Genomic DNA, 26,669 nt, shown 5'->3' on the forward strand with positions numbered 1-26,669 from the left:
GCAATCGGATCGAACGATCGATAACAAAATCGTGGTGGGTATCAATGGAAATGGGTTATCGAGCGTCGATTGTACGATTCTATGATTTTAGCCGTAAATCAAGTAACTTGTGTGAGGGGGTGAGGATTTTGGGGAGTTACTGTGATTGGGAGTGTTGGGGGTGCTGGGGGTGTTGGAAGTGATGGTACTGGGTGAATATTCGTATCTGATTTTGAATATCAAACGTACGAAATGGAATTTCGGTTCGAGCGGATGGGTCGGATGATTCGTCAGCCTGGAGGGAGGGATTTTTTTCATTTTCATGAGCGCTTCGGGTCATTATGTTCTTTGTGTTTATTTAGGATTTTTCCGAGGGGGGGGGAGGAAGGGGGACGAGGGGTTATCTAATGGGGCACATGTGTTTGCGTTTGCCTCAGCAGATCCTTAATACGGGACCACTCGAGAAACCTCGTAAACTGTCACGAGCACTTGGGACTGGTTTTGGTATGGAGTTGACTGGTCTTCTGGGCATCTAAAAATATATGTGTGGATATGTTATGTAGACGGCTTGGGTTGATAGTTTGTATTCCAGTGTAACTTGTAAATCTCTTTTACCGGGGCGGTATATTTTATTAAAATATTCTGGAATGCTCAATCGATACTTGCCACTGAATATTCGATCGTTCGAGAAAACGGAATATGGATGGGAACTCTGGTCGACATGTGTTCCTCTTTGGATAGTGTTTTATGGTGATCGGGGCTTGTCTTCTAGATTTTGAGATTATTCTCACGGGGTTCTTTAAAAGGTCGGCGGGAATAGTCGCGTTGAAGAATGAATTCATTACGATATGTGAATGAACATTAACTCCAATGCAACGCGTGTATACTTCACAAGAAAGTTTTACATATATTTTTTATATATTTCTATCTCACTCTTCCCAAAAAGGGGATATCAGTAATTTGTGATTGTCTCGTGAATAATTTAACTAGGCGAGTATAGACGGGATGTCGAGTAAATTCGGTAAGATTCAGTCGGATATTTTTATCGGGGATGGATAACTCTGTTGGCATCTATTCCCAACCTCAAGTCTTCACTCGATAATTTCTGTGCATTCGTGATCTGTTATTTCGATATATCGATTATATTAATATTGAAAAATTTATCGAGGATAAATCGAGGAGCGACAAATGTCCACTGCATCAATTTCCCTTGAATGAGGATGGATTGCTTTTTCCTCAGACGTTCCAGTATGCAAAGAAGGAAAAAGTGAAGTTATAGTTGGTGCACTGAAACAGGAGACAATATCCTTGATATGCGCTGTGGAGAGTCACCCAGAGCCCCTGACATTCCAATGGACCTTCAATAATTCCGGTGAACTTGTTGATCTACCGCATCCCCGCACTCACGCATCTGGTGCGCCAAATAGCCAGAGTCCAGGTGAAAGTTTGAGGGAATATCAGCAGTATCATGGGCCAAAGCTCAACTATACACCATCGACGGATAAAGACTACGGAACATTGGCCTGCCGAGCAACCAACGAGCTGGGCAGACAACTCACGCCCTGTCTTTTCCAGGCAAGTTTATTCCCGCCACTTTCTCTCTGCTTTTCCATCTTTACATGTTACCTGTACGTTTTTCTCTTTCACCCTCATTCTTTTTTTCGCTTCCTCACCACCTTCTCCATCCCAGCACGATTTTTCTCCGCTCGGTTTTTCTACCCTTTTTACTTCACTACCTCTCGCAACTTGCATTGCGGATGGCAAGAGCTACTTATCCCTCTACAGAAAATATATTTTCCCTTTTTCGTGGTCGAGATACTCGTCTTAAACGCTCATCTGTATTTTTTTGTGCCATTTTTCCCAACTCTTGAGCATTGATATTTTCATAACGCATTAACCATCAGAATTCATTAAACGATTATCTCAAATGGCCCTTAACCTTGGTGGTACGTGTAATTATTCAGCAATAATCTCAGTTGAAGTAATTACGTGGAGAATTGGTGAGGATTCCGACGGTAATTAGACTGTTATTGCACTGTTATTTTTTACTGGAATATTTAACCGCTCGATTAAGTGACTTGTAACGATGTGCTTATGCCAGCATGATTTCCAAATATAACTTGTGGTTATCTCCGTCAAGTTTCCCTTTACGTTCTCCTTTTTTCCCCACCATCTGTGGCACATGGATTTTTTCTCGATGCATGAACCGTCGGAATTCATCATGAGATTACGGCAAATCATCCTAAACGCCTGTAATTGAGTAATTACTCAACAATAGTTCCATGGAGACTGATTAAATGAATAGTTAGTGAGCATTACAAGAGTTAATTTGGCTGCAATAGCGGATTACTCCCTCATTTTGCAGGTAATATCAGCCGGTAGACCCCATGCATTGCACAATTGCACAGCAGCTGAAATGTCGAATACAATCGAGATTGATGATTACATTGGTAAATCAGGGTCAGGGTTAACTGTTCACTGTTTGGAGGATTATCAGGGTGGTCTACCCACCCAGAGTTATCAGCTTGAAGTTGTTGGTGAAGAGGACGATGGAGAGATACTTTTAAATAGAACAGTGCCAGCTGGACCGAATGGACCCGTCTTTGAGGTCGCTGGCCTCACCGCTGGCAGAAGTTATCGATTGTTTCTATATGCAGTTAATAGCAAGGGTAGAAGTGAACCGACGATACTCGAGCCTGTCACTCTGAAGGGTGTCGCCATGTACACCACTGGTATGTTTATCTATATGTTTTTTTTTTGTTAGCTCTATTAAATTTGTTAAACTATGAATTTTTACGTCACTCTGTTACACCACTTTTCAACGAGGTGTGTTGCGAGCCCGTTATTTTACCTCGACGTGATTTAAAACGACAAAAATGGCGTTCGAGAGCCAACGAATTGATGTAGCACTAGTGCTAGATACCAAGTGGAAAATGAAAAATTGATGTCGATGATTGCTGCGGAGTTTTTCAAAAACTCGTTCATTCTCGTTGTCAATTAGACTCCCCTCTGTAAATGATGAGCCGTGAAAAATGGTTGTCCCTGTGATAATGGAGGCAGCCGGTTGTAAAATATCAAGTGGATAATGAGCTTTTCTAATTTGAATTTTTTTTATACCCCTGGTGGTACATAATCTATTTTTATTCGCGAAGCTTCGGTGGATTATTTAATCTCATTCTAAAATTTCGACTTGGATGTGAATAAAAATCCCATTGAATATCACAGGGATGTTATAAATTGAAGTCTATTGAATGCCACAGCATTGAAGATACCGTGAAAGCGTAACGAACCGTAACGCCTGGCCTCCCCCAGATATAATCGCTATTACACAAATAGTCGTAATGGTCGCGTCAGTATTGCAATTAGTGGGTTAACCATACTCACCCTTTCCCTCCCCCTCACTCCAACCATTCCCCTTCTTCCTTCAACCCACAACCAAACTACCCCGAATTGCAATAGGGTCGGACGAGCTAAAATCTGTCTCTCTTCCGCTCATCACCCCCTTCTCCCCAATTTCCAAACTGTTACTGCTGGACCCAGCACTGTACCGAACCGCAGGTATCGTGCTCTGCGGACCTTGCAATTAACAAAACAGGTTATCTTCGATCATCAAACATCCGTAGACATACCAATTTGTATACAACAGAGTGAATTACAAAGAGCTCGTTATTTTTCATACCCTCCAGTTAATCTTCATTGTTATGTGTTAAAAAATAATGTATAGCATGAAGTTTTTCATAAGTCAGACAGTGCGTGCACTCCCTTGCATGATTTTCCTTTTTTTTATGTATAATAAATCTTGAAAAATTGAATTTACCACACTCTACAAACTCATCAAAGTCATAAACTTGAACAAAAATATATCCGACAAATAATAGTGAATGAACGAATCGAATTGAATATTTAAATCTCAATCTCTCGTTCAAAGAAATAATTATTCGATATGAATTTGTTTGGTATTTACTCCTCCTAAAGTAAAAATCGTAATTCATTTTTATTGGTATATTTCAAAATAAGTGTGACAGGTTATTCAGGCGTGTAAAACAGTCGGCCCTAGGCTTCGCCTCGAGCAACCAATCGTACAATCTGAAAAATCCCATTGCACATGAATCGAACAATATTTATAGTCAGTGATGCTGAGATCAGCGAATGCTGAACTGTGCGTTTCCTCCTCCATACGTAGACGACAGGAGTTTTAATTTACGAATGAACGACAGGCGAAAATGTATTCTCGTGAGTATCATGGGGTAGTACGTTAAAAAAAAATGGAATAAAAAAATAATACGATCAGACGTGATGACAGAGGAGAATTGATTGGTGAAATTGTAACCCTTCAGGAGTGGGAAAATTGATCTCATGATGTACCTCGGTCGACAGGTACACAATGTTCGCGACACAAGGGTCGACCCACGGTATCCTAAACTCGTTTGTATCCAACCGGTCCTTACCGTTTTGCTCAACACAAACACAGGCTAAAATACATTGCAACACCAGTACAAGAACCCACCCCTTCCCACTGCGCCTATAATGCACTCCCCCGACTATATAATGAAAACTCATTGGTAACATACGGTACTTGGGTCAACACTGGGGTTAATTCTGTTTTCTGGTGTGATTTCCAACGCAATACTTCATCTCTGCTTTTCCCTTCTGCTGGTTTGTTCAAGTGACATTGGAGCATCGCTTTCCATTCCAACACCTGTCACAAGGTCTCAACACGCGTCTGCGTGATACGTCAGTCAAAAATCACTCGTCTCTTATTTTTTTTTATTCTCACATTTTTTTGCGCTGCACTCGGTCTCCGATTCCATCGCTCCAGCGAAATTGTGAAGGGCAAATATTGATTCTGGTGACCGAAATGTCCACCGCAATATTCCCCTGATTTGCCGAGATGTTCTCTCTTTTCGTTCTCTTTCACGAGAGGATAAGTGCTCGTCAGGTTTCAGTGATAAATCGTTCTTCTCGGCTGATACCCCAGTGATAGAGAACGTTTATTTAGTGTGTGAAATAATATTATTTGTCGTTCATCATCTGAGTTGATTGGAAATCGTTTCGATTTGACGTGTGTTCATGAGATTTCCTCGGATTTCCCCACCTATCCGTAATGAAGAGTGATTAATTGATATTCATTTCAGTTGTTTTTTTTCTATCGGACTGTAGCAGATGTAGTAGCAACACCTGGATGACAGAAGTGCTCGTCATCTTCTGAAACCAGGGGCGATTGGCTAGCACGGGGTCATGTTCAATCCATTAAGAAGATTAAACCCCAGTGGCTGTGAGAAAAGGGAACTGAAAGCGTAACGCAGACAGTAAAAGGAACACTTTCATTTAGCCGAAACTTCTAGGACATACCAAGTGCGTCTTCTTCTCGATTCATTGTTACACAGTACGAATACCAGTGAAATGACAGCGAGTGATAAGTAAGGAAGGTGGATGTGTGAGAGGGACGTGGGGCTGAGTGCGCCGGCTGAAATTGCCGTCGCAGCGTCAGTCGTGAGAAAAATAGCACCGTCTAGGGCTGGTGAATGGAGAAGACGTGAAATAAAAAAAGAGATTGGTGAAAGCAAGCGGGATTTGAGGGGTAAAAAAGTTAACCGAATGTCGAGACATTACGAGTGAAAAATTAATGGCTGTTTGGATAGTTCATTATGTTTGTTTATGCTATATTTTTTTCATAGCAAAACGGATTTTGGAAAATTGATGAGATGACTACGGTCTCCATGAATGTCAAATAGCATCAGCGATCGAATTGTGGGAGAGGGGGAGGAGTGGTAGGGGGCTGATCTTGTCCTTTGTACAGAATTCACGTATAACCCATACCCATGAACGTCTCACTGGGCGGAAACTTTGCCTTGAGCAGTCTACGGGGATGGGTTTGAAGATGCAATTCTTTTGAAATTGGTTTTTTCGGTGTACCACGGAATTGGCTAAATTTTTATTTTTTCCTGGACGCGTCCGCGCTCGCACACCTCTTGGAGATGGGATATCGTGATTGTTTTGGGATCAAACGATTTTTTGAGAGACCCGAGGGGGAAGAGTTTAACGAAAGATGGATTAAGGGGAGACTGCTATCAATGCCGAGCATCAGTAGTGATCGAAGTGATAGATAAAAATATAAAAGACTGATATAAACACCGAAAAATCATTTCGTTGCAACTCTTGTTTCATCATTTCTCGATTCAGATTTGGAGAGAATAGGATTTGATAAAGTAAAAGCCCCGAAGTTCCATTCGAAATAAATTCTATTGAACCCCCTCTTGATTTCTTGTTTTCCGCTTCAAAGTGGTACTTGAATTTCACGGTTAAAGGTTACGATCAATAGCCCCCCGGCTCATTTAGCCTTTCGCCTCTGATTGCAAATTGTTCACCTCGAAGTTTGCTCTCTTCCGGTTTAATTATAGCACCAGTGTGGTACCCACAATTCCACTCACTTGGACGGCGTAATGCCGGGCGTCTGCCTCTCCGCCCATTTCAACACAGAAAACCTCACCCCTCCCCTCCTTTCCACCCCCCCTGTCCCCCTCCTCCTTTGATATTACAGCGATGCCCATCCCTCGTTAACTCAAGTGCATATTCGAAAGGCAAAGAGAGAATGTACAACATTCTCATTAAATATAACTGAAGGAGCAACAAAGATTGGAGAAAGGGAAGGACAAAAATTATTAAGAGAAATTGTTTAATGAGGACGCAATCGTGAGACTCCTTCAGGATCTTCAATAGCGTTTAGCATAGTGATGTGAAAAATCCCTCGATTTTTCATGGACATGTCACGGATTTGTTATATGACAGTGAATAATGACCTTCTTGTATGATCAATGAAAAAGACGCATGAATGGTGTTATCGGTAGCACTGAGCCATTCGAAATGCTCCATATAGTATGGAATAGTGGCATGTTGTCGATGGTAGATGCAGCGAAGCCCGTAGACCAAAGAGGAAGCCTCACTGCGGATAAGCTCTGGACGTTAATTGATGTAATTATACTCTCCTTGCAACTCACCCCCTTCACCAATTGCTATCATCCCCGTATGCCTGTCCATGTATGTGCAATCATCCACGGAATACACGTTTCTCTCATTGGTAATACACATACAAGCGATCTAACAGTACAGTAGGGTTATATCCGGCATACTGTAGTGCAACAGGACACGCATCTATTTATGTACCCATGGTCAACTGTAATAGCAACGTAATAGACATAGCTTCGTTAATTATCGTTGTGCTTATTAAGCCAAGGCAAACTTGCTATTCCATTACTATGGTGGTTGGAGATATGATGGTACAGGATATCGAGGCGTTAAACTATGAAGCCATCCAGCTGACCAAGGAAAATGGTGGTTACGCTCATATATCCTGTCCCGTGTCATCCATTCGGTGCGTTAATGCTCACCGCGGATAACGACCAGACTCGAGACATAGTTAACGGTCTCCATGCAGGAGACATTTTCATTTCATCCAGTTGATGGGTACATTGTCCACTCTCTCGGTATCGTCCTTTCAAAAACCCAGGGTAGTGCAATAATAACGCTCCATGGAGGTGGTCGTATAACCCCGGCTCATGGTAACTGAAGTGGAATTGACTATTTGGATTAATTTAATGCAGGTAATACGAATGCATCGTTGCTGAGTCCGCTGTTGCTGGGTCTTGCTGCAATTGCAACGTTACTTGCACTAGCGGTCGCTGGAATTCTCGCTGCTCTATACAGGAAACACTCCGGTGGTAGATCCGGAAGTCCCAAGCATGCACCAATCGTCTGTGAGGCACCAAATACTGGTGCAACTACACCCGTTCATCCGGCCAACAAGCAGTCGGTTGATGACATTGATCCGGATATCATCCCCAATGAGTATGGTAAGTCTCTTTGGATATTATACAGTCTCTCCATTCACTCCTCAACTTTTCAATTACTATCTGTAATTATGAATGATTCCATTAATCAAAAGTTCAGTGCATCGTTCATTCAATCACTCGATTTGTGTCTGTGTGCGATACTATTTTAACAGACTGTGGGGGAAACGACTCGTCCAATCGATTCCCATAATCGGTTTATCCATCATACTGACTGTGAATGGCTTCTGGAAATCTGTTTTACAGAGCGAAGACCCTTGACGTATAACCCAGTCTACAAAACGCCACCTCAACGACGGAGGAAAGAACGTGATATGGATGATGGTACGTCGCTCGAGAAGAAGCCCATTGTCGAATCAAGTATGGACATGCATTCTGATCAGGATGTGAGGCTGATGGATGGATCGTTATCGCCCACGATAAACTATCCGCAGAATCATGTGCATCAGAATACTTACAGTCAGGCACCCACAATGGCCGACTTCAAGCAGATGGCGATGGACGCTTACAATCAGAGGAATCATCAAAATGTGAGTTGTACCAGATAATGGTCTAATATAATAATCGATAAATTATATGAGAAGAAAAAACATCAGTTCATTTTATATCAAAAAAATCCAACAGTTGTACAAAATAATTGTGCGTCTCTCTGAAATTTTTTGATTTATTATGAGAATTGAATATTATTATTATATATTAAATGGAATATTTAGTAAATTCAGATTGGCAACCAAAAATTTAATGAATGCATTAAAGCTTCCGCAGCAACATACATGGAAATTTAATTAAAATTCTGCATGGTTAAAATATCAAAATGCGATATCAATTTTCAATAAATTCCCAGTCGATTCATTAATTGAGCATAAACTTTGATTAAACATGAATAAAAATACAGGAAATGGTCATGAACAAATAATGTCACCTGGAGATTATCAAAGTCGAGTATTCATTTCACTCAAGTATTAACTCAGGAAAAAAAAAATGGGAAACACAGGACTATAGAGCACTCAGTTTACCATTTTCAACAATGAAATTCACCTCACGATTCCGCAATATCCTGACTACAGTAATTTGCACGAAACGGAGTCGTTCGCAGGGGAGAAGGTGGAATAGGGGATAGGTGAAAAGAAAAAAAAAATAGACACAGTCAATGAAGAGATAAGGGTTGCTTTTATTGTCCGTCGATCGCCATTTGTTCTGATAAATGTCCCTCTCCCCGGTAGCCAATCGTCTGGTCTAACCACCGCTGGTTTTTTCTCCATTCTCAAAATGTTTGGTACTAAAATTCTCCCCCCCCATTCTCATATAAATGGCAACAGCTGTCCTTTTTTACTTCATCCCGGTGTTGAAAACTTGCGAGACCCTTATCTGTTGGGATACAGACTTGATCGATATTTCGACACTTATACGAACGATTGGTGATAGAGAAGGAGATTGAAAATGGCTATCAAACACAGACAAACCCCGAAAAAGAGAGGCCAGACATCAATTCTGAAGCCTCAGAAGTAACCGCCCATGATAAAATGCTGCGTTGAATGAGCATAGAAATTGGTTGATGCTTGCTTTCATGAATAGAGGGAAAAAGGTAAAGAGGAGAGACTTTTTTTTTGGGTAAAAATGAGGGCAAAAGGAAAACGATACAGTTGCAATCTAATGCATGAGACTCGGCCACTCTAACTTTTCCGGTTTAACACGGGCTCTCGGTTATCTGAGCTCCCACGAGTTTAATTACCCAAAGTTTTCTCGATAATTTGCAGAGGAAACGGCGAGGGGGTGGGGTGTGAGGATGAGATGGAGAAACGCGGGGTATATACATACACAACCTTCTTCGCTCTTGTGGATCTTTTTTTTTTTCGAGCTCTAGGTGAATTTCCTTTTTCCTCGAGGTGGTATAGCCTTTACAGGGATGGAAAACCTCGAGTGTCTTGTGCAATATGTCGGGGGTTGATGTATGCTTTCAACTCGACTGTATTCAATTCGGTTTATAGTATTGATGGGGAGTAGTCGATTTAGGTGGATTAAAAATTCATGTTAAATGGGGATCGTTTAGGTTATTCGTGTTACTCGGATTTTAGAACCGGTTTAGTAGTGACACTAAATGGTTGTATCGGATTTCGAGGAGTCGTGATTGAATTACAATGCTTTCATTCCGAAATAAAAATCCGTAAAAACCGGAGTTTTGGTGTATCTCTTAATTAAATTTTTTTTCATTCAAATCGTTCACGTAATCTCTCAGGATGAAATAAAACTTTGAAACTTCGACTTAAATTATATACCTGAAACTTCTATGACAGTATTAATTACGAGCCCATTACCCAACGCCTAAATTCTACTAATCCAAGTTTCTCTGATTTAAAAAAAAAAAAAACAGGTATATTACAGCTTGCAGAGGTCGAGCAAGGGATTGGGTCCAATATCCCAGAGGCCGGTGTCCTCATCCCTCTCGGCGCACGGAAAGTTTCACCAACCGGAAGTGGTCACACGCTCGAATCGAATACAGGAGAGTTGTATATGAAGAACACACACCGAGAAGAACGGACTAGGCACGATGGTGTAGAGGTTCCACCCCCCGTGAATGTGAGCCCTGGTGTTATTTCACTGTGTATTTTATTATTTTTTTTCTCCTTCTCTTTCTCATCCACTGTTGAAGTGGGGCATTCACGCGTACCCCGTCGTACACACGCGTACGATCGAGAAAAAATGTTTTTGCGGACCAGTGGCCTGCGTCAAGAGAGAAAAAAAAAAGAGAAGAGGCATAAGGGGTGGAAACAAGCGAGATGTGAAACACTCGTTGGTTCACTGGGCACAAAAGTGAATTTGTGTTTATGACGAAGAAACAAAGAGAGATAATGAGAGATTTTTGAGAATATTAAAATGTTTTTTATTCGATGTACAAATTAACACCTGACTAACGTAATTCGTGTTTTTATAACGAGTGAGAGACGAGTGAATGCAGTGGTTGTAAGTAGAATTTATAATAGTTTGTATACACGTTGAATTTTTATATATCTCCCTCCGAAATTAATGACTTTTATCGCGTGAATGGGAATTACTGTCGGTTAACTCGGGGTTGCAGGTGAAATGAAATGAGTCCCGAGAGGATTGATGAGAATTTTCAGGATATATCGACAACCTCTCCAGTATAACAAACTGGAGATCATTATAACGAAGGAAAAAACCTCGAAGCAGTGGATTGGGGGGAAGAAACCGATGAATCGATACGTCTGTTCTGTCCAGTGCACGAGGAAAAAAAAAATTGAAGACCCCAGTGTCCACCACTCGAACGTGACAACATTGAACCGATGGTTACGAACTTTTTCGATAGTTACCGTGTACAAGTGTCACTCTCATATGTTTTCAACATCCCGCGACTAACTATCTCTGTTGCCGATAAACCGAAGCGTCAAGTGTGTTCTGTGTGTTTGGGAATCTCGTCGCCAAAATAGATTTTTGTACAAAGCTAGTGATGAATATTAAGGTGAAATAATTAATATAAATCGAGTTTTGTTAATCTTGTTGTAAATATACATGAGAGTCTGATAATAGTTTAATTAGATAATTCCAAATGAATGAGACAACTGTAACATACTAACGAGAATATACGAATAAAGAGGGAAATTTTCCCTCTCGTCTGTTTTACAATGCACCACTTTATTGTCCACTGACTCTTTCAGGTGTATTATCACTATTCCTCCTTATATCGTAATACATTGTCCAGAGATGGAGTGTGGAAGATGCTGCCCATGAAATCCCATTGAATCACCTTGGAAATATCCCACGAAAATGGTCTCCGGAAAATTCCACGATGTACGTGACTCGAATGGAAGGGAGTTGCTCATCCCCTCCCACCGTTTTCCAAGTGGCTACTTCATCGTTTACCCGTTCGTCGACCTTCATCACTTGCTACGAGATTGAATGGCACTAGTGCAAATATATATCCACCCGATTTTTACCAAAGGAGTTGCACAAACCCCAGAGGTGAGACCAATGCCAATTGCTTTTTTTTTATTTTTTCATTATCTAGGACTGAGAGTGACAATAGGCAGTATTTAATTTCTCGTCCATTCAAAATAATAATTCTGACGATCTCCAATTTTCGAGACAAACTGAATAAATTTTTCCATCAACCGAGAAGAACAAAATATTTTTCATATAACAACGAAGAAAATCTCATTGAATTACATCCCCGAAATGAGTTATTAATTTATATAATAATATAATATGATAATAATTTCCAATTATGGATTATCAGCCAAACTCGCGAAACTGAAAGCGAATTAATTTGATAAATTAGTCGCGATTAATGGACTCATCACTTTGTTTTTGTTAATTATAATTGGGATTGAATTTGCGATTAATTATTCATGGATAGAAGGTTTCCATCGTATCATTGAATTTGCCTTGGTAATGTGGGAATAAATAATAAATAGAGGCGGCACCACATTGTCAATCGGTGTTACGTTAACCGGCGTGAACTGTTGGCAATTAAATTCATCGAAGGACTCCGGTGGATCCGCAAGGAGAACAAGAGTGAGTGGTGCATTTTGGTGAGGTGGAGGGTAATTCGAGAATACCCCGGGGTAGAACACCCCGAGAGTTACAGTGTTTGCATACATTGTGCACCCTCGTCTGGCTAACAGGGTAACCAGGTCCCCTTTACCCTCACCTTCGGTAATACCCCCGACCACCTAGAATCGGCGACTTCCTCCAACCCCTCAGCCATTATTCTATGTGCCAACGTCTCTAGGGCTGTTACGACGACCCACTCTTGCATCCTCCGTCCTTGTTACCCTGGCTCTTTCAGGCTACGTCTTCGTACCAGTTTCTACTCTATATACATATAATCACTATCCAGTCGAGCATTATAATTGTACGACATCGCCCTTCAGTTAACCTGTTATCATTGATTATTCACTTGGTGAACCAAGTGTTTTCACCGGCAATGTGAGCCTTGTCCTTTTATTTTATACACAGTTGAGCATTTTTCGTTCAACCTTCTGACAACATCCCAATTTTTTATCGAGCACTAACTATTTGGATTATTCGATTGAAATTAATAATAATAATTGAGAATGGGTCAAGCGGAAATATCGCGCGGTCTGACACCGTCATGAAATCCTTCAAAACATTAAAAGGAGAAAGGAAATGTATTTCGAAATATCTCGAGTGATCGTATGGGTAGGATCCGTAAGACGAAACCGAAACCGTCTTGTATTATTTGATCCCGTTATTTAAACCAATTGAAGAATTTCAATATCGGACAAAATATATTGATGATGAAAATCCGAAACAAATAGATCAGCCTATTACCCTTCAAAGATTAATCCCTTCTCGAAACTCCCGTACCAAAAAACGTGATAGTTAAAAAAATGTTGAGAGGCAAAACGCCTTTAAGTGGAATTATCCGATCGTGACAAGACATCCTAAACGATGCAATTCCGATAGCTGATCATTACTCACTGGAGCGATCACCCCATTAAAACACCGTAGATTTGTTCGTAAAACGAGAGATCGACGAGTGAAAGAAAGAAAAATAACGAATCGCTGGAAAATGAAATGGTAGGAGTACAAAAGGGCGAGCCAAACAGTGAATTTCGTCTAACAGAGTAACCGAGGGGATCGTTAACGACAACCATTAGTCCAAGTGATGACTAAGTGACAAAAACTTGAAATAAATCCGAGATAAATATCGGAGGGTCTATTTATTCTTCTTCACTCCGAAATGGCCAAGTGGTAACTATCGCCAGTGAATAATCGAGGATCGATTGTAGTTGAATGAACCATGAGAGCCCAAGAAGCTATGTGTGTTTAACGAAACACTCTGTAGCTTGCCAACCTGAAATTAACATGAATATTTGAACTAGTAGGTGCTTCATCGATCCCAGGGTAAAGGCAACTGGTCTGCCTGGTGTCGGTTGCACGGAAATCGATTCCACGGGGCGTATAAGAAAATCGCCTGACGTGTGAGATCACGGATAAATCGTGATTCCGAGAGGGTGAAGAGAATTTTCCACCCACCCTTAAACGTCACGTTTAAAACGAGCTGGCGATTTATAGCACCCGGCGATTGTTCCTGAATCCAAACTGACCATTCGATGGGACTTGCCGAAATCAGAGATCACTGATTAAATTTTCGTCGTAAGTCACAGAATTCGAAAATCCACGAGGATTTATTTTTTTTATTTTGTACCGAGTGGGAAATTATTTCGAAATTTTTTACAACAATGAGATATGATAATGAGGATCAGTGGTCGAGAAGTCGTATCTTCTACGAGATGCCATAAATTTCAATTTTTCATAGTGTCATTAACCGATGGGTCAACGAATGCATAAAGTAATGTGCAAATTTCATCGGTGCACGTGGAATTAGGATTCAACTCTTTTTACGACACTTGGGAATAGATCTTTTACGATTTTTCTTCAATCCCATGTGAGCTGGCTTACTCTGACCTTCATTCAAAATGCAACGGAGTTGGTCAACCTCACGGGCTTTGCACACCATGGCTATCTCTTTCAACTGGTGGTATCAAAGCCCGAGAAAAAGAAAGGTGTAAAAAAAAAGGAGAGGATCATGGACGGAGAGAATACAACAATGCTGTCCAGATAAAAAAGGTAACGTTGGAGTTTCTTTCTCCTACTTGTTGTGGAATGGTATAAAAATCGTATGGGTTGTGCCCACGGGATACAACACAACTGGACAAAAATTTTAACGTCACACCACCAGTGACACTCAGTAGTCCAACTTTACGAATACACAGACAGTAAGTGTTGGATTGAGTATGAGAGCCAGGGAAAAAGTTACCATTGAACTTTTACCCTCCCCTTTATTCAACTGGGTGTGGAAAAGTTAAGTGCCGTCAGTCGCTCTGTCTCTGGGCCCTGCCTCCCCCAGAAGATGCTTGTGTGTTACTTCTCAACAAGTAAATCGTTCTTCAAGTACTCCTGGGGATTGACGCTTTTACGCCCCGTTTTAACATGAAACTGACAAAAAAATAAGTTGACGACGATATTCTCACGATTACGAAAAAATTCTTGTTTTAAATTTCACTGTTTGAGTCGGAATTGCTAGTAACAGGAAGTAGAACTGCCTCCCAGTGCAATTACTAAAGTCTTCTCTCAATATTTTCATCATTATCCCGTCCCTTCAGTCTTCACAATAAAAACATTTCAGGAGGAAATTAACCTTCGGATCATAATTAAAATTTGTTATTCTCTGTTTTATACGGAGAGTACTTGTCTGACAGATTAGTTCCACGAGTCCTCGGCTTGGATATTTAATATTTCCAAGAAAATCTGTCTTCATAGTATGACGCTAATACCCCAGTTTTTAACCCCATTGACGTACCCCACGACCCTTGAACCCACGTAGATGAGACGTCAGACTTGCGGTTATTTCAACAATGATGGTAGATCCACTTGTACCGGATAATATGCTTCATTATGGCAAAAACCTTTCGTTTAAACTTCATTCCGTATTGAATTACCCCAGACATTTTAATTACGATATCGAAAGTTCTTGAGTATTCTTCATCTCCAATTTAATAAATGAGAAACTAAACTCCATATATTTAGGCTTCATGCCAATTTCATCGAGTACTGTAATAATCCCTTCTTTATTATATCCCGTGTCCACGGCTGGGAAACCGTAAACGAAGGGTTCTCTCGTGGTTTGGGTGATAATATACCACCACTCAACATTTTGTGGCTTGCACATAGTGCATAAATATTGCATCCGCAATAAGTGCAATATCAGAGGAGATACTCCCTTGTGGTTGTTTGAATAGATGGCATATCTGATGAAACATTCATCACCTAGATCGCTGTGCTCCCCGAATTCCCATTTTTTCCGATTTAATGGACGCGATTTTCTCAAGTAAATTGTCATTCACGAGGGGATGAGGAAGATGAGAAAAATATCGCGGATAAAATTGAATGGTTATTGAACTTTATTTTATTATATGCATTGTTATAAATTTTCGTCAGGAATTTCTGAAATTGAAATTGTGACATTGCGGGGCATATTGATTGACAATTATTATCGAGAATAAATTGTTGACAATTGTCTCAATAAAATAATTAAAACCTGTTTAATTGTCGTTTTTAATTGAGTGATTTTTCGTTTTTATGGTTCGCGGGGGTAATAAAGCATGATGAATTTTGGAATTTTTTTCCTGCTAATTAAACTTTGTCATCACCAGTCAATTTTCCCTGGGGTCAATTTTACCCCAACAACCCCTACGAAGGGAGCAGCAATATTGTGATATTTCAACCGAACACCCTTATCCATTTCAATACCAATTTTCATTGACGTAATTACTCGGAGAGAGATTTCGGGAAAGATAATCGACGTCTCGCTCCATTAACTCGGGAATTAGATTAATTTTACAGGTTCACTGCTCTCAGGCTAATGAATATTTTTTTTTAATATCCTCCACTCACTCACTTGAACAGAATGCAACTACTGCATTTTGCGAGAATGAAATATGCAGAGTAAAATGAAAGCTTTCTCGTGAAAGGTTTTCATTGAATTAATTTATCTCCCCTAAATGTATAATATGCGAAAAATTATATATCCTCACTGATTTCAATTTATTTTTTTATTCATTTTCATTTCTGTTGGACGTTGTCTCGAGAGCTTTATTTTCTGCTGAATGGGCAGATCAGTCCTGGAGGACAGTTAGCAAAATTAAAATGCCTCGAGGTTGAAAGCACTGAGGATACAGTGAAATACTCCCGGTCTTGCTTTGGATATTTATACGAATGGAGGGTTTGAATACTCGGGGAATATGTGACCTTTTCCGACTGCAGGGGTTAATTCGAAGTGCGGGTTTGTTACCGAGTTGGTCATCAGAGAATATCGACATACCACTGGACGTACTCAATCACACGTAAAATGCATTTCACTGCACATGCCGAGTACATATCTCAGAAAAAAACTCATGCACTGAATTATTTATGGAGGCGTTCATTCCTGAAAATACCGACTAAATTCAATACAATCGAAATTGAATTAATCATTCAACTCAATTATTTTATCAATTTTTTTGCCTGTACCTACTAATGAAAAAAATATTGAATAAAATAATTAATTTGATATATATCCAATTTTTTTAATGTAACATATAATTTTTTTTGTTATTTTCTGTTCTCAGCTTTTTGAGAATTAGAGGAAAATTAATTAGTAATTCATTAAAAAATTAATTATTCAATTATTATCAGTGGCGTGGAAAATCGAGGGTGAAAGGGGAGAAGGGTATGAATGAAATGTGATTTTCCGCAGAGTAACATGCCGTCCTTCCACACTTTTCCCCTGAAGACAGAGGACGGGAAAATCCTGAGAAAAATCCTTTATTCCCACTGTCTTTCCACGAAATGTTGATTTAACTCAACAACCTACGTCATTGCAAGTACAGAGGAAGTAGTAAATAGCATTAGCAAGTCAACTAGCGCTTTGCTCTCCGGGTACTTACTTCTTGAGATTCGAGTTAATTTATACAAGTGGTACACTGTAATGCAGTTATACAGTTACGATGGTAACAGTTAGTTTTAGTTTCGAAGGCTGTTCTCGACTCGCGGGAGAACATGCACCTCTGCACCCTCCAAACCCTCTTACTTCGCGTATTTCTTAAATACTGGAGGAATGAGGCACGAGAAAGTGTCTGGAAGACGCCTAAATGGTTGTGATGAACGCAGAGGGAAACATCTGGTAATTTCGTGGCTTAAACTTCGAATGAAAATAATATACAATGCCATGTTTAAAAAACCTGTTCCTTTTTCAACAGCCCCCCTGGTGAAAAGAAATTGTAATCGGAATATTTTTTGCAAATTTTCCAAAAATTTTGAATTTTCCAATTTCAGTGAATACCTCCTCCATTTTCATGCTCGCCTGATACTTTTTTGAAAATTTCGAATTTTTCAAATTTCTGTGAATACCTCCTGAATTCTCATGCTCCCCTGATAATTTTTCAAAAATTTCAAATTTTCACATTTCAGTCCTCGATTCTCATGCTTCCTTGATAATTTTTTAAAAAATTCAAATTTTCACATTTCTGTAAAAATATTCCGATTACATTTTTTTTACCCGTGCCTTTAAAAAAAAACAATCATTTTTCATGTCATTTTTCTAATACCACAAAGAAATGAATCACTATAAAATAAACTTGAGATAGACTTTCCCCCTTCAAAAAAATATCTCCTTCGAAATAAAATGTCCTCGTCACCTCTAGATTGAATATGATGACACAAAATGGAAAAATAAAAATGTCATTGTTGATGCTGTAATAGTTCGCCAAGTTTCGCACCCTCGAGGTTCACGTGGTGTATAAGTACGAGAGAACGAAAACCATTGAATGTTTCTATTCTCTCTAGGGAATAATGGTTCATACCAAGAGTGTCCCTTCAACTCAAGCACTTGATGTGTCTGGACTTTCGATAGATGCGATCGAATGCCTGTAATCGTTCTGCGGGAGATGAAGCAAAGGGTGAGTGTAGGTCCATTGTTGTCCATTCTATTGGATTCAAACAACGAAGAGAAAAAGCTCGAGCTCACTCCCTTTACCGAAGAAGAAACGAGCCGTAAAACTGGAGAGTCATTCGATACGACGGGCGGTCGCTCTCGCGTTCCCTAATAGACGACTCGAATCGAGTTTGACGATGTATATCCACTGTCCCTTTTACTTTTTTATTTTTCACCAATGGTCTCCTTTATCATCCTCTCCTCCTCAGGCCCCCAGCGTTCACCCTCTCGTTCTCTTTACAAAGCGATGATTAATACGGCCATGTGCAAAAGGCCCTCGTGCACTCGTTTTTTTTCTTCCTCTTCTTTTTCTTTTTTTTATCAAATCCTTTGTTTCTCATTTTTTAACATTCCTTTTTCATACCCTCGAGCCGCTATCGGGATCAAAGGCTCTGGGGGTGGATGAACAACGGTGGAAGGAGGAAACAACGGCTAATTTGCTTATTGATCGTGAAAAACACCACCACCTTCAACTCCTCAAATTACTTTTGTTTAACAGTGGCGTGCTTGCTCCTGATCGAGGTGATTTTCAGGCATTTATTGTCACGCCCCTCTCACCAGGAGCCCGCGGTTGTGATTACTCTTTCGTCTTGTGGAATCGAGTCACGTTGTTCGGTGTAAAAACTCTATCAGCTAGGGCTGTTCCATTGCCCCAGTCGACATGCGAGGTTTTGGTTTTTCTTTATTTTTTTTTTGTTTCATTTTTGAGGGCAATCACGAGACGAGGTATTAAAAATGTTTATTTAATTCATTGAAAAAATATTGTTCAAATAAATGAATAGTGATTTTTCAATTTTATCCGAAAATTCACTCCCTTCCCGTATAATTTACGTATAAAAAGTTTAACATAATTTTGGAAAATGTAGAAATACAGCGGAAATTAAGTGGGAAAGGATATTGTTTGACTGCCGTAGGTGTTTCAGAATGCTCATCCTGAATAATACGACACCGCGGGTGTCTGAGGGCGATCTCAATCCCTAGGCAACAGGAAAAGGATGAGCGAAAAAAAAAATAGTCCAGAAGTAGAAACGATAACTCAGCCTCAGCGAGAGTTAATCGTTGTAATACTTTGATTTAGAGTCCCACCAAGAGACGAATATACCCAATTTTATCCTTTTCTTCTCCTCTCGGTATTCACATGTGTGGCTCTACACCAGGGGATTAATGGCAGGACGCACTTTGCATCTCGCGTGAAAAGTAAAAGAAAAAAAATTTTAAAAATACATACGTATTATGCGAGGCTTATGGTAAGGCCGACACTCCCTCTGCCCTCAGAGAGTCCCCGGCTCTTGTTGATTTACGGCTCGTTAGATAATCTAGATCAGGTGGAATGCTTTCTCCGTTGCTTTCGCTGTGGAAGGAAAAAGTATGAAAAGAAATTGTCGGTTGAAATAAAAAAAAAGTGGGGAAAAAAAATTACTCGAAAAAATAATCTTTAACGACTCTATTCAGTTCGTTAACGCTCACCGGGAAAAGGTCCCAGAGCTTTTGTAACCGCAGACGAAAAATATTGCCACTACCCGTCCCTCTCCCCTTTTTCGACTTGCTAATTCTTTTTTTTTTTCTTCGAAACAACCCAACGGTTTTCATTATGCATGAGTAATAAAGTTAATGCGATAGTGGGGAGAAATGTGATGGAGATATGAATAAATAAAAGGGAAAAATCAGTCATAATCGATGGTAATCTAGTTCTTTTTCATCTCGTTTGATGGGGGTTTTTTTTTATTATTCCAAGTAGATCGCGACAGCTCGTTCCATTCAATGTTATGATAATGAATGTTTTTTTGTTCGCGGAGTGTTTTATTCATTTCTGAAGATTCTATCGATCACGGATTGTTAGACCAGGGAATCAAAGGCTGAATTAATTTCCCAGCGGATGAATTTATACCGAAACATTGGTGGAGACTGAATAATTTTTTTAATGGTGATACACTAGGGTTTTTTTTCTGGAGAGTGATGCACTATTCGAAATTTTTACTTCAATTTTCCCAGGTAAATTCGACATTTTTTTTTCTAATAGTTTAGGGTGTGGAGAGGTGGAAAAACGTGAGCTCGACACGCTCGTGTTCCAAATGGCTTAATCCACTGGTGACACGCGGGTTTGAAGTCGCTGATTGCACGAGAGTTTGCGATATTCAAGTGCGGTTGAAGTACCCTCTGCACTCACCCTCAAAATACGAGTGAATGCCACAATATCCATCAGAGTGCACAATAGAAAACTACGAGGATGTTCTGTGAATGAGCTTTTAGGCCGTGAGTTTTTAGATTTATTTTTCCTCCCCCAAAAATCCAGTGCAACGTCAATTTTCTGAAAATCACCCCTGAATCCATTCTAGAAATTCTCTTGCATGTAATAATTTTTTTGTGTCTCCAGGAAATTAATGTAAATTCAATGAATAAATAAATATATGAAAATTAATATTTGAAATGTGTGGATTCTCTAGTAGTTGGTAAATTTTCTCGGTAAATAATTTTTTTCTCATTGCAGGAGTCACTCTCTTGTAGAAATGAAATTATAAAATGGAAGGGTGAATGGAAATAGTATTTATTTAGACCCTCGAGTGATGGCCCTCGAGGGATGAGAAGGGTTTGAAGTTTTGATGATCGATATTCATCCAGTGTTGGGGTGCGTTAGATTGAGTGAAAAATGGCGGTCTGTTTGAGATGTTGGAGAAATTGAATATTTTTATGGGGAAACCGCCAACCGGTGGTTTTCTAACGCCTAAAGACGTATACATACATGCCAATGCGGGTGCATTAAAATTCTGGGCATTTTCTCCATGCAACACAACGTCTCTGCCTAATGGAGTTTACATAGAAAAAAAAATTCAAAGCCAAATTGCGTTAAAGATATCGTAATTTACGACGATTTTCCGCGGAATTTTTCTCTCACTTAAATCGTAAAATGCGTTTGCTAAAATATTAAATGCAATTACTCCGATTTATCATTTATCAATTGATTAATTTCAATACTTTTCGTTAAATATTTTAGAATTACTTAAAAAAAAAATCGTACGGAGATAAATGCACTGCCACTTGCATTTTTCAGGATGTTATCCAAGTGACAGGGCGCCCTGACGTATTTACCCCATGTCAACTCGTTGAGATTGATGGAGAATTTGAAGACCAAAATAAATATCAACAGACCAAAGCCATCTGACAATATTTCATCAAGAAAAACACAAGTGGAGTTTCACTGCATCAGTTTTATTGCTCCAATTGTCATTTATTTCTTTCCACTTGTTCCACATTTTCTGTACCTCTATTTTGTTGTCACTCTTGTTTATTCGCTTTTTTTTTTTATTTATTTCCAATTTTCTCTAGTCGGCCCCCTCGGCTCCCTCGTTTTGCTTCTTTTCAACTTACCGGGCATTTCCGTCGCCCCGGGTTCAATCTGAACGTTAATAACTGCCACGGGAAATTCACCTCTGCAACGTCGAGGGTGAGGAGGGACCAGGAATAGAGCAAAAGAACGAAATGCCAGGGAGTAGAACTTCTGCCGGCTTCCCAAAGTGCTTCCGCGCCATTTATAATTGCATTTTATAACTCATCTTGATTTATATATGATCGAAAAGTCCAGTGGACAAGCTGCACTGCGCCACACCAACTTTTCAGACTCTATAAATAAATAAAATGATATTATCTTCGTTCGCTAACTTCACTTTCACCTCAAGGGAAGATCAAAAGTCAATGAATAAAAAGGAAAACGAACTCGCAGAGGAAAAAGGAACAGTCATAACTCCGACTGTCGCTATAATTACATTTTTTTTTCCACAGTGGTAAATACTCTATGGAAATGACGTTTTTTCTCGTAATTTGTACTGAGTAAATAATTCACCTGACAATGCACCTATCGTCATTGAGCTACAGTAATCAAAAAAATGATGTTACAATGAATCCCCCTGAACTCGAGAAATTAGTCCCATCGCGCCGATACGGACTGAGGAAAATACCGGGAAAATCACTCGAGTGTAATCAAAGTATAACGAAGCAACTGTTCTCTCTAATTAACAGTGACACTGAAGCCGAATAGAATCGCCTTAGGGCAATTGAAAAAGGTCCTTTGACCCGGTTGAGGAGCATTGATGCGGTTCATCGAGGGGAAATTGTAGTGATGAGAGACAGCGGAATGCGTGACCCCTGTCTCCTCCAATTGTACATCGTAAGGAGTCAAAGCAACTCGTCAAGGCATAAGAGAGAATGAAGTATGAGACAGCCGTCTCGACTGGTAATTTCCTGGGTATCCGACGAAGACCTCCTCGTTGTTTATTCCAGACTAGTGACACCCTCCGTCATCAGTCCCCCTTCATCCCAGAATATATCTTATATCGGACAATTGGTGGCTCTATGTTGGGATGACATTCGCCGAGATTGATCCTCGACCGTCAATCTCCGAGTTAATACAAACTGAGGGGTGAGATGAGGCGGTTGAGTGTATCTAAGGCCACAATTGACGTGTATACAGCTGCGGAGATTGCTTCTCCGGTGGTGATGCTACACAGTAGCTTCCAACGAGCCCTAGGAAAAGGGTAAAAAGGACAGCGGAGATAAAACCATGAGGACACCGATAACAGCCTCGTTGAAGAGGTTGTCTCCACGTTGACGCAATATTCAAGATATTGTTCATTGATGATGAAGCCATTTGATCATGAGTTTTGCTCCCCGGGGGGAGGCAAGGCAACTAGTGGTTTTCTACCAATATATGTATGTCGTTTTTTTTTTTAATATTGAAATTATTGAATTTTTAATATTTGAATATTGAAATTAATTAGTTATGGGGAGGAATATTTTATTAATGCAGAGTGAAAAAATACAATGACAAGTGAGATCCTGTGGATCTCCTCTGGAGCGAATTCGTGCAACAACCTGGGGTTATTACAATTCTATACAATCTCCAAAGTGAATTTTTTTTGCTATTCCAGTTGGTGAGATTAGAGGGCGAGGATTGTGCTATTCAACAATGGACAGGTTGAAAGAGGGAATAGACGATGGTAGGTTGAAAAGGGCATGGGGAGTGCTAAAGAGACGACACCAATGAGATCGAGTGGGATGAGACACCGGAATAAAGAGAACTCATTCCGCTACGAGACCTGACAGCTACGGATGACGAACTCTGGCATTACACTTTTGTCCCCAACTCCTGCCTCTGAATTACGAAGGGGTTGTGACATTTTTCTCTCATTTTTCCATCTCCATTTGTTTGCTTTTATTTGTCCACGTGTGAGTGGTGGTGCCAATGAAGAAAGGATGTAGGCTGAAATGAGGTTTGAGTGGATTTGATAGAGAGTGAAGAAAAAAAGGAGAGAGAAAAAAGAAAGAGATATCCCCTGGACTGGCTGAATAAAGGCACGATAAAGGGAGAATCGAGAGGCGGTAGAGGGGAATAGGGGTGAACCAATCGTCGAGGAGGTCATCGCCACCCCTGAGGAAACGAAATGAAAGACTCGTTGGGAAAATCCTCCGTTGATTCGATTGCTTTTCTTTCCGCTCTTTTTTTTTTTCCTCAGGATTTCTTCTCGCCCTTTATTCTCCGTCGTTTTGTCACGAATAAAATCACCTTTTTCCTCATTCCTCCTCGTCTTGTACATGATGGATATCAATGAACAAACTTTTCTAAAACGATTTTCCTTACTCTAAATATTGAAGTACCATTACAAATCCGTATTCTGTAATTTTCGGATTCTAATTCGCTGTTGCATTTCTAATCCGTAAAAAATCATGTGATTTAGTCTTTAATTGAAATGACTGTACCGGATGCTAACGACAATTTCCATCGCGCTAATTGCATTGATATTCCTCTGTGGATTCTACCAACGTGATTATGATAGTGACGTTATTGAAAGGCAAAGTACACTCGTGACAGGTATGAAGTTCAACGCGAGTATAATACGTCTGTCAATATCAACGTGAATCTGATTTATTAAATCATGAGCCGCAAACGTTGATTGTGCATTAATGTCAATACTCGTGGCGTTGTCCCCTGATAATTCTAGACGTGAATGGTCGTTTAATTCTTCATCGTATGCTCTCGGAGGGACAGAGGGATCCACTGGAAATTACACATGACGTAGCTGTTGAGGCCGTGGGGAGTCGAAATCATCTCGCCAGCTGCGACACCCGGGAGACACGCAAGGGACGTTCATCATCCCATCGTGATCATAACATGCACATTACCCTTTTCATGCGACACTTCAAGGCAAAAAATCCACCTCAATTTCAACTAGTTTTTTCTCCCGATTCATCCCGCATGGATAACCGTATGTATGCGAAATACACGTCAATTACACGCACGGAGAGAATAATTCCCTGTAAATTACCAGAAAATTGTCATTCGTAATGAAGGTCAAGGGTTGAGGAGAGACACGTGGGGAAAATTGATGGGAGATATTGTTGGAGTTGTAAAACTCGTGTCAAGTATTTTGTTCTGATTTTAAGGGCGATAAATAGCGTGGTAACAGGTTAATATATCAATTCTTTATTTTCATAGTTTCCTCGGGGCTCTTTTTGCTTCTGGGTTTATACAATCAATTGTGTAAAATATAGTCTCTGCGTGATAGTATACCACTTCTTCGTTATTTTCACGATGTAGCGGGTAAGGACCCCATCACACGTGAGATAAGGTGGTCTGCAAGTCACGGACTTTTAACCTGAGCAGCGATAACCGCATAATCTTATGCACTGATTTTATTACAAGAGCGGAACGATTATCTTATCTGCCGGAAATCATCGGAACTGGAAAAGCTGCAGTTGAACAAAAATAACAGGTAAATCTAGAATTGAATTTGAATATTCAATTATTTTTTTTCTTTTGTCAGTGATCAGACGAATTCAGGTAAATTCCGAGAATGACACAGTGATTTCACCACTGAATAATCACTCACGGTATTTCCTCTCTGATCGGTTACTCCCGACAGTACATCGTACATTCCCAAATCCCAAACTCTGGAGATGATTCATGGGGCACTTAACTAGAAAGCTCCAATGATACTGCAAATATTCAAGTGCTGTTGAGTAAAAAATGAAAGAGGGAAGAAACTGAAATAGAGAGATTATCGTAGAGTAAAATGGAGATGTGCTGATACGAGAATATCAATGAGTCTTCGACTAGACTAAAAGCCACTCTTGTCCGAGATATAACAGTGGACTCCCGTAGGAAATGGCGGAGATATTGCAGTGGGTTATCCATTAAAAAAAATGAATAATGAAAAAAAAAAAAGATGGAGAGTAGATGGGAGAGCCGGATGAGCTGGTCGTTTGATGACGGAAGGACGAAAACAAGGAATGGCGAGGAAAGTAGCCACTGGAGGGAGCAGGAGGAATGACAGTTTGAATACTTGGTATATGCCAGAGGGGTTGGGAGGCTGAGGATGCAAATGGACGATAAACCCCTCTCTCGTGTGGCGTTCAACTGAGGGGGGCTTGGTTGTATATCATGGATGACACCGGTAGTTTTAGTTTATGCTGCTTGGATAAGCGCTGCTTTTATCCGCTTATGTATTCTACACTTTGGTTCTTTCTTCCTCGTGATGTCGAGAGATGCTGCGTCTGTTCAGAGCTAGATTGTGACGTGACAGAAATATGTTTTTTTTTTTACTTTCTGGATGTTGAGAGCGAGTGCCACTCGGATGGCATCGGAGGGTTGAAAAAAAAAAAATGCATTGATTCAAGTTTATTCCGTTTTCAATGCGATATGGATGAAACATTCATATTTTATGATTGTGTTATCTACTGTGAATAAATTAATAATATGAAATCGTAAAACTTTTATATGTGCAGTCGATAGTTTAGAGATGTTGGAACAATTTCTTGGGGAATTTGAATTTTGAATTTAAATCGAGAGTCTTGGAAGATTCTCATTTATGTGGAATGGGGTAATGGTAAAAATTCAATGGACATGATTATTCCGGAAAAACTCAGCGCAACTAGAGTTATCCTGTGGTGTCTAATACATTTTCACACACACCATCGCCAAAACTAAATGTAATGGCTGTGAAGCGTACACTTGGCTGCGGCGCATTGCTCATCTGTGGTTAAACATTCGTGGTTGAATAATGTATCAAGTACCATATTCAAGAGCGCGTTATATTCGTTACAGCGTAAGTGCAGCGTGGAATTGCCAGCCGTTACGTATTCTCCATGGCAACGACACCATTTTTTCATTCCTGTTATTTTTTTTTTCCCCCACACGTGATGTAATTTTTTAACTCAACCGGATGCCACCGGAGAATGACAGAACCCAGTGAAAAATTGAATTCACAAATTTGATGAATACTTTTTAATATTTTTTACTGCTCTTCGCAGTCACACATTTCTATTCGCTTCGCTCG

General features: G+C 40.0%; 1 protein-coding gene across 4 annotated transcripts in view; it reads left to right on the top strand.

The window, feature by feature from the left end:
• The window catches only part of LOC105269119 (hemicentin-2), a 47,803-nt gene extending 37,243 nt beyond the window's left edge, over window positions 1-10,560 (top strand). For all 4 annotated transcript variants that reach the window (XM_011309125.1, XM_011309126.1, XM_011309127.1 and 1 more), the window contains 5 exons: window positions 1,220-1,554; window positions 2,345-2,711; window positions 7,581-7,829; window positions 8,073-8,356; window positions 10,198-10,560. In XM_011309125.1, the coding sequence (XP_011307427.1) occupies window positions 1,220-1,554; window positions 2,345-2,711; window positions 7,581-7,829; window positions 8,073-8,356; window positions 10,198-10,341 (1,379 nt within the window). In that variant the 3' untranslated portion in view covers window positions 10,342-10,560. The remainder of the gene's footprint in view (window positions 1-1,219; window positions 1,555-2,344; window positions 2,712-7,580; window positions 7,830-8,072; window positions 8,357-10,197) is intronic.
• The last annotated feature ends 16,109 nt before the right edge of the window (window positions 10,561-26,669 follow it).

Source organism: Fopius arisanus, unplaced genomic scaffold (assembly GCF_000806365.1).
Source record: "Fopius arisanus strain USDA-PBARC FA_bdor unplaced genomic scaffold, ASM80636v1 scaffold00065, whole genome shotgun sequence".
Classification (NCBI taxonomy): domain Eukaryota; kingdom Metazoa; phylum Arthropoda; class Insecta; order Hymenoptera; family Braconidae; genus Fopius; species Fopius arisanus.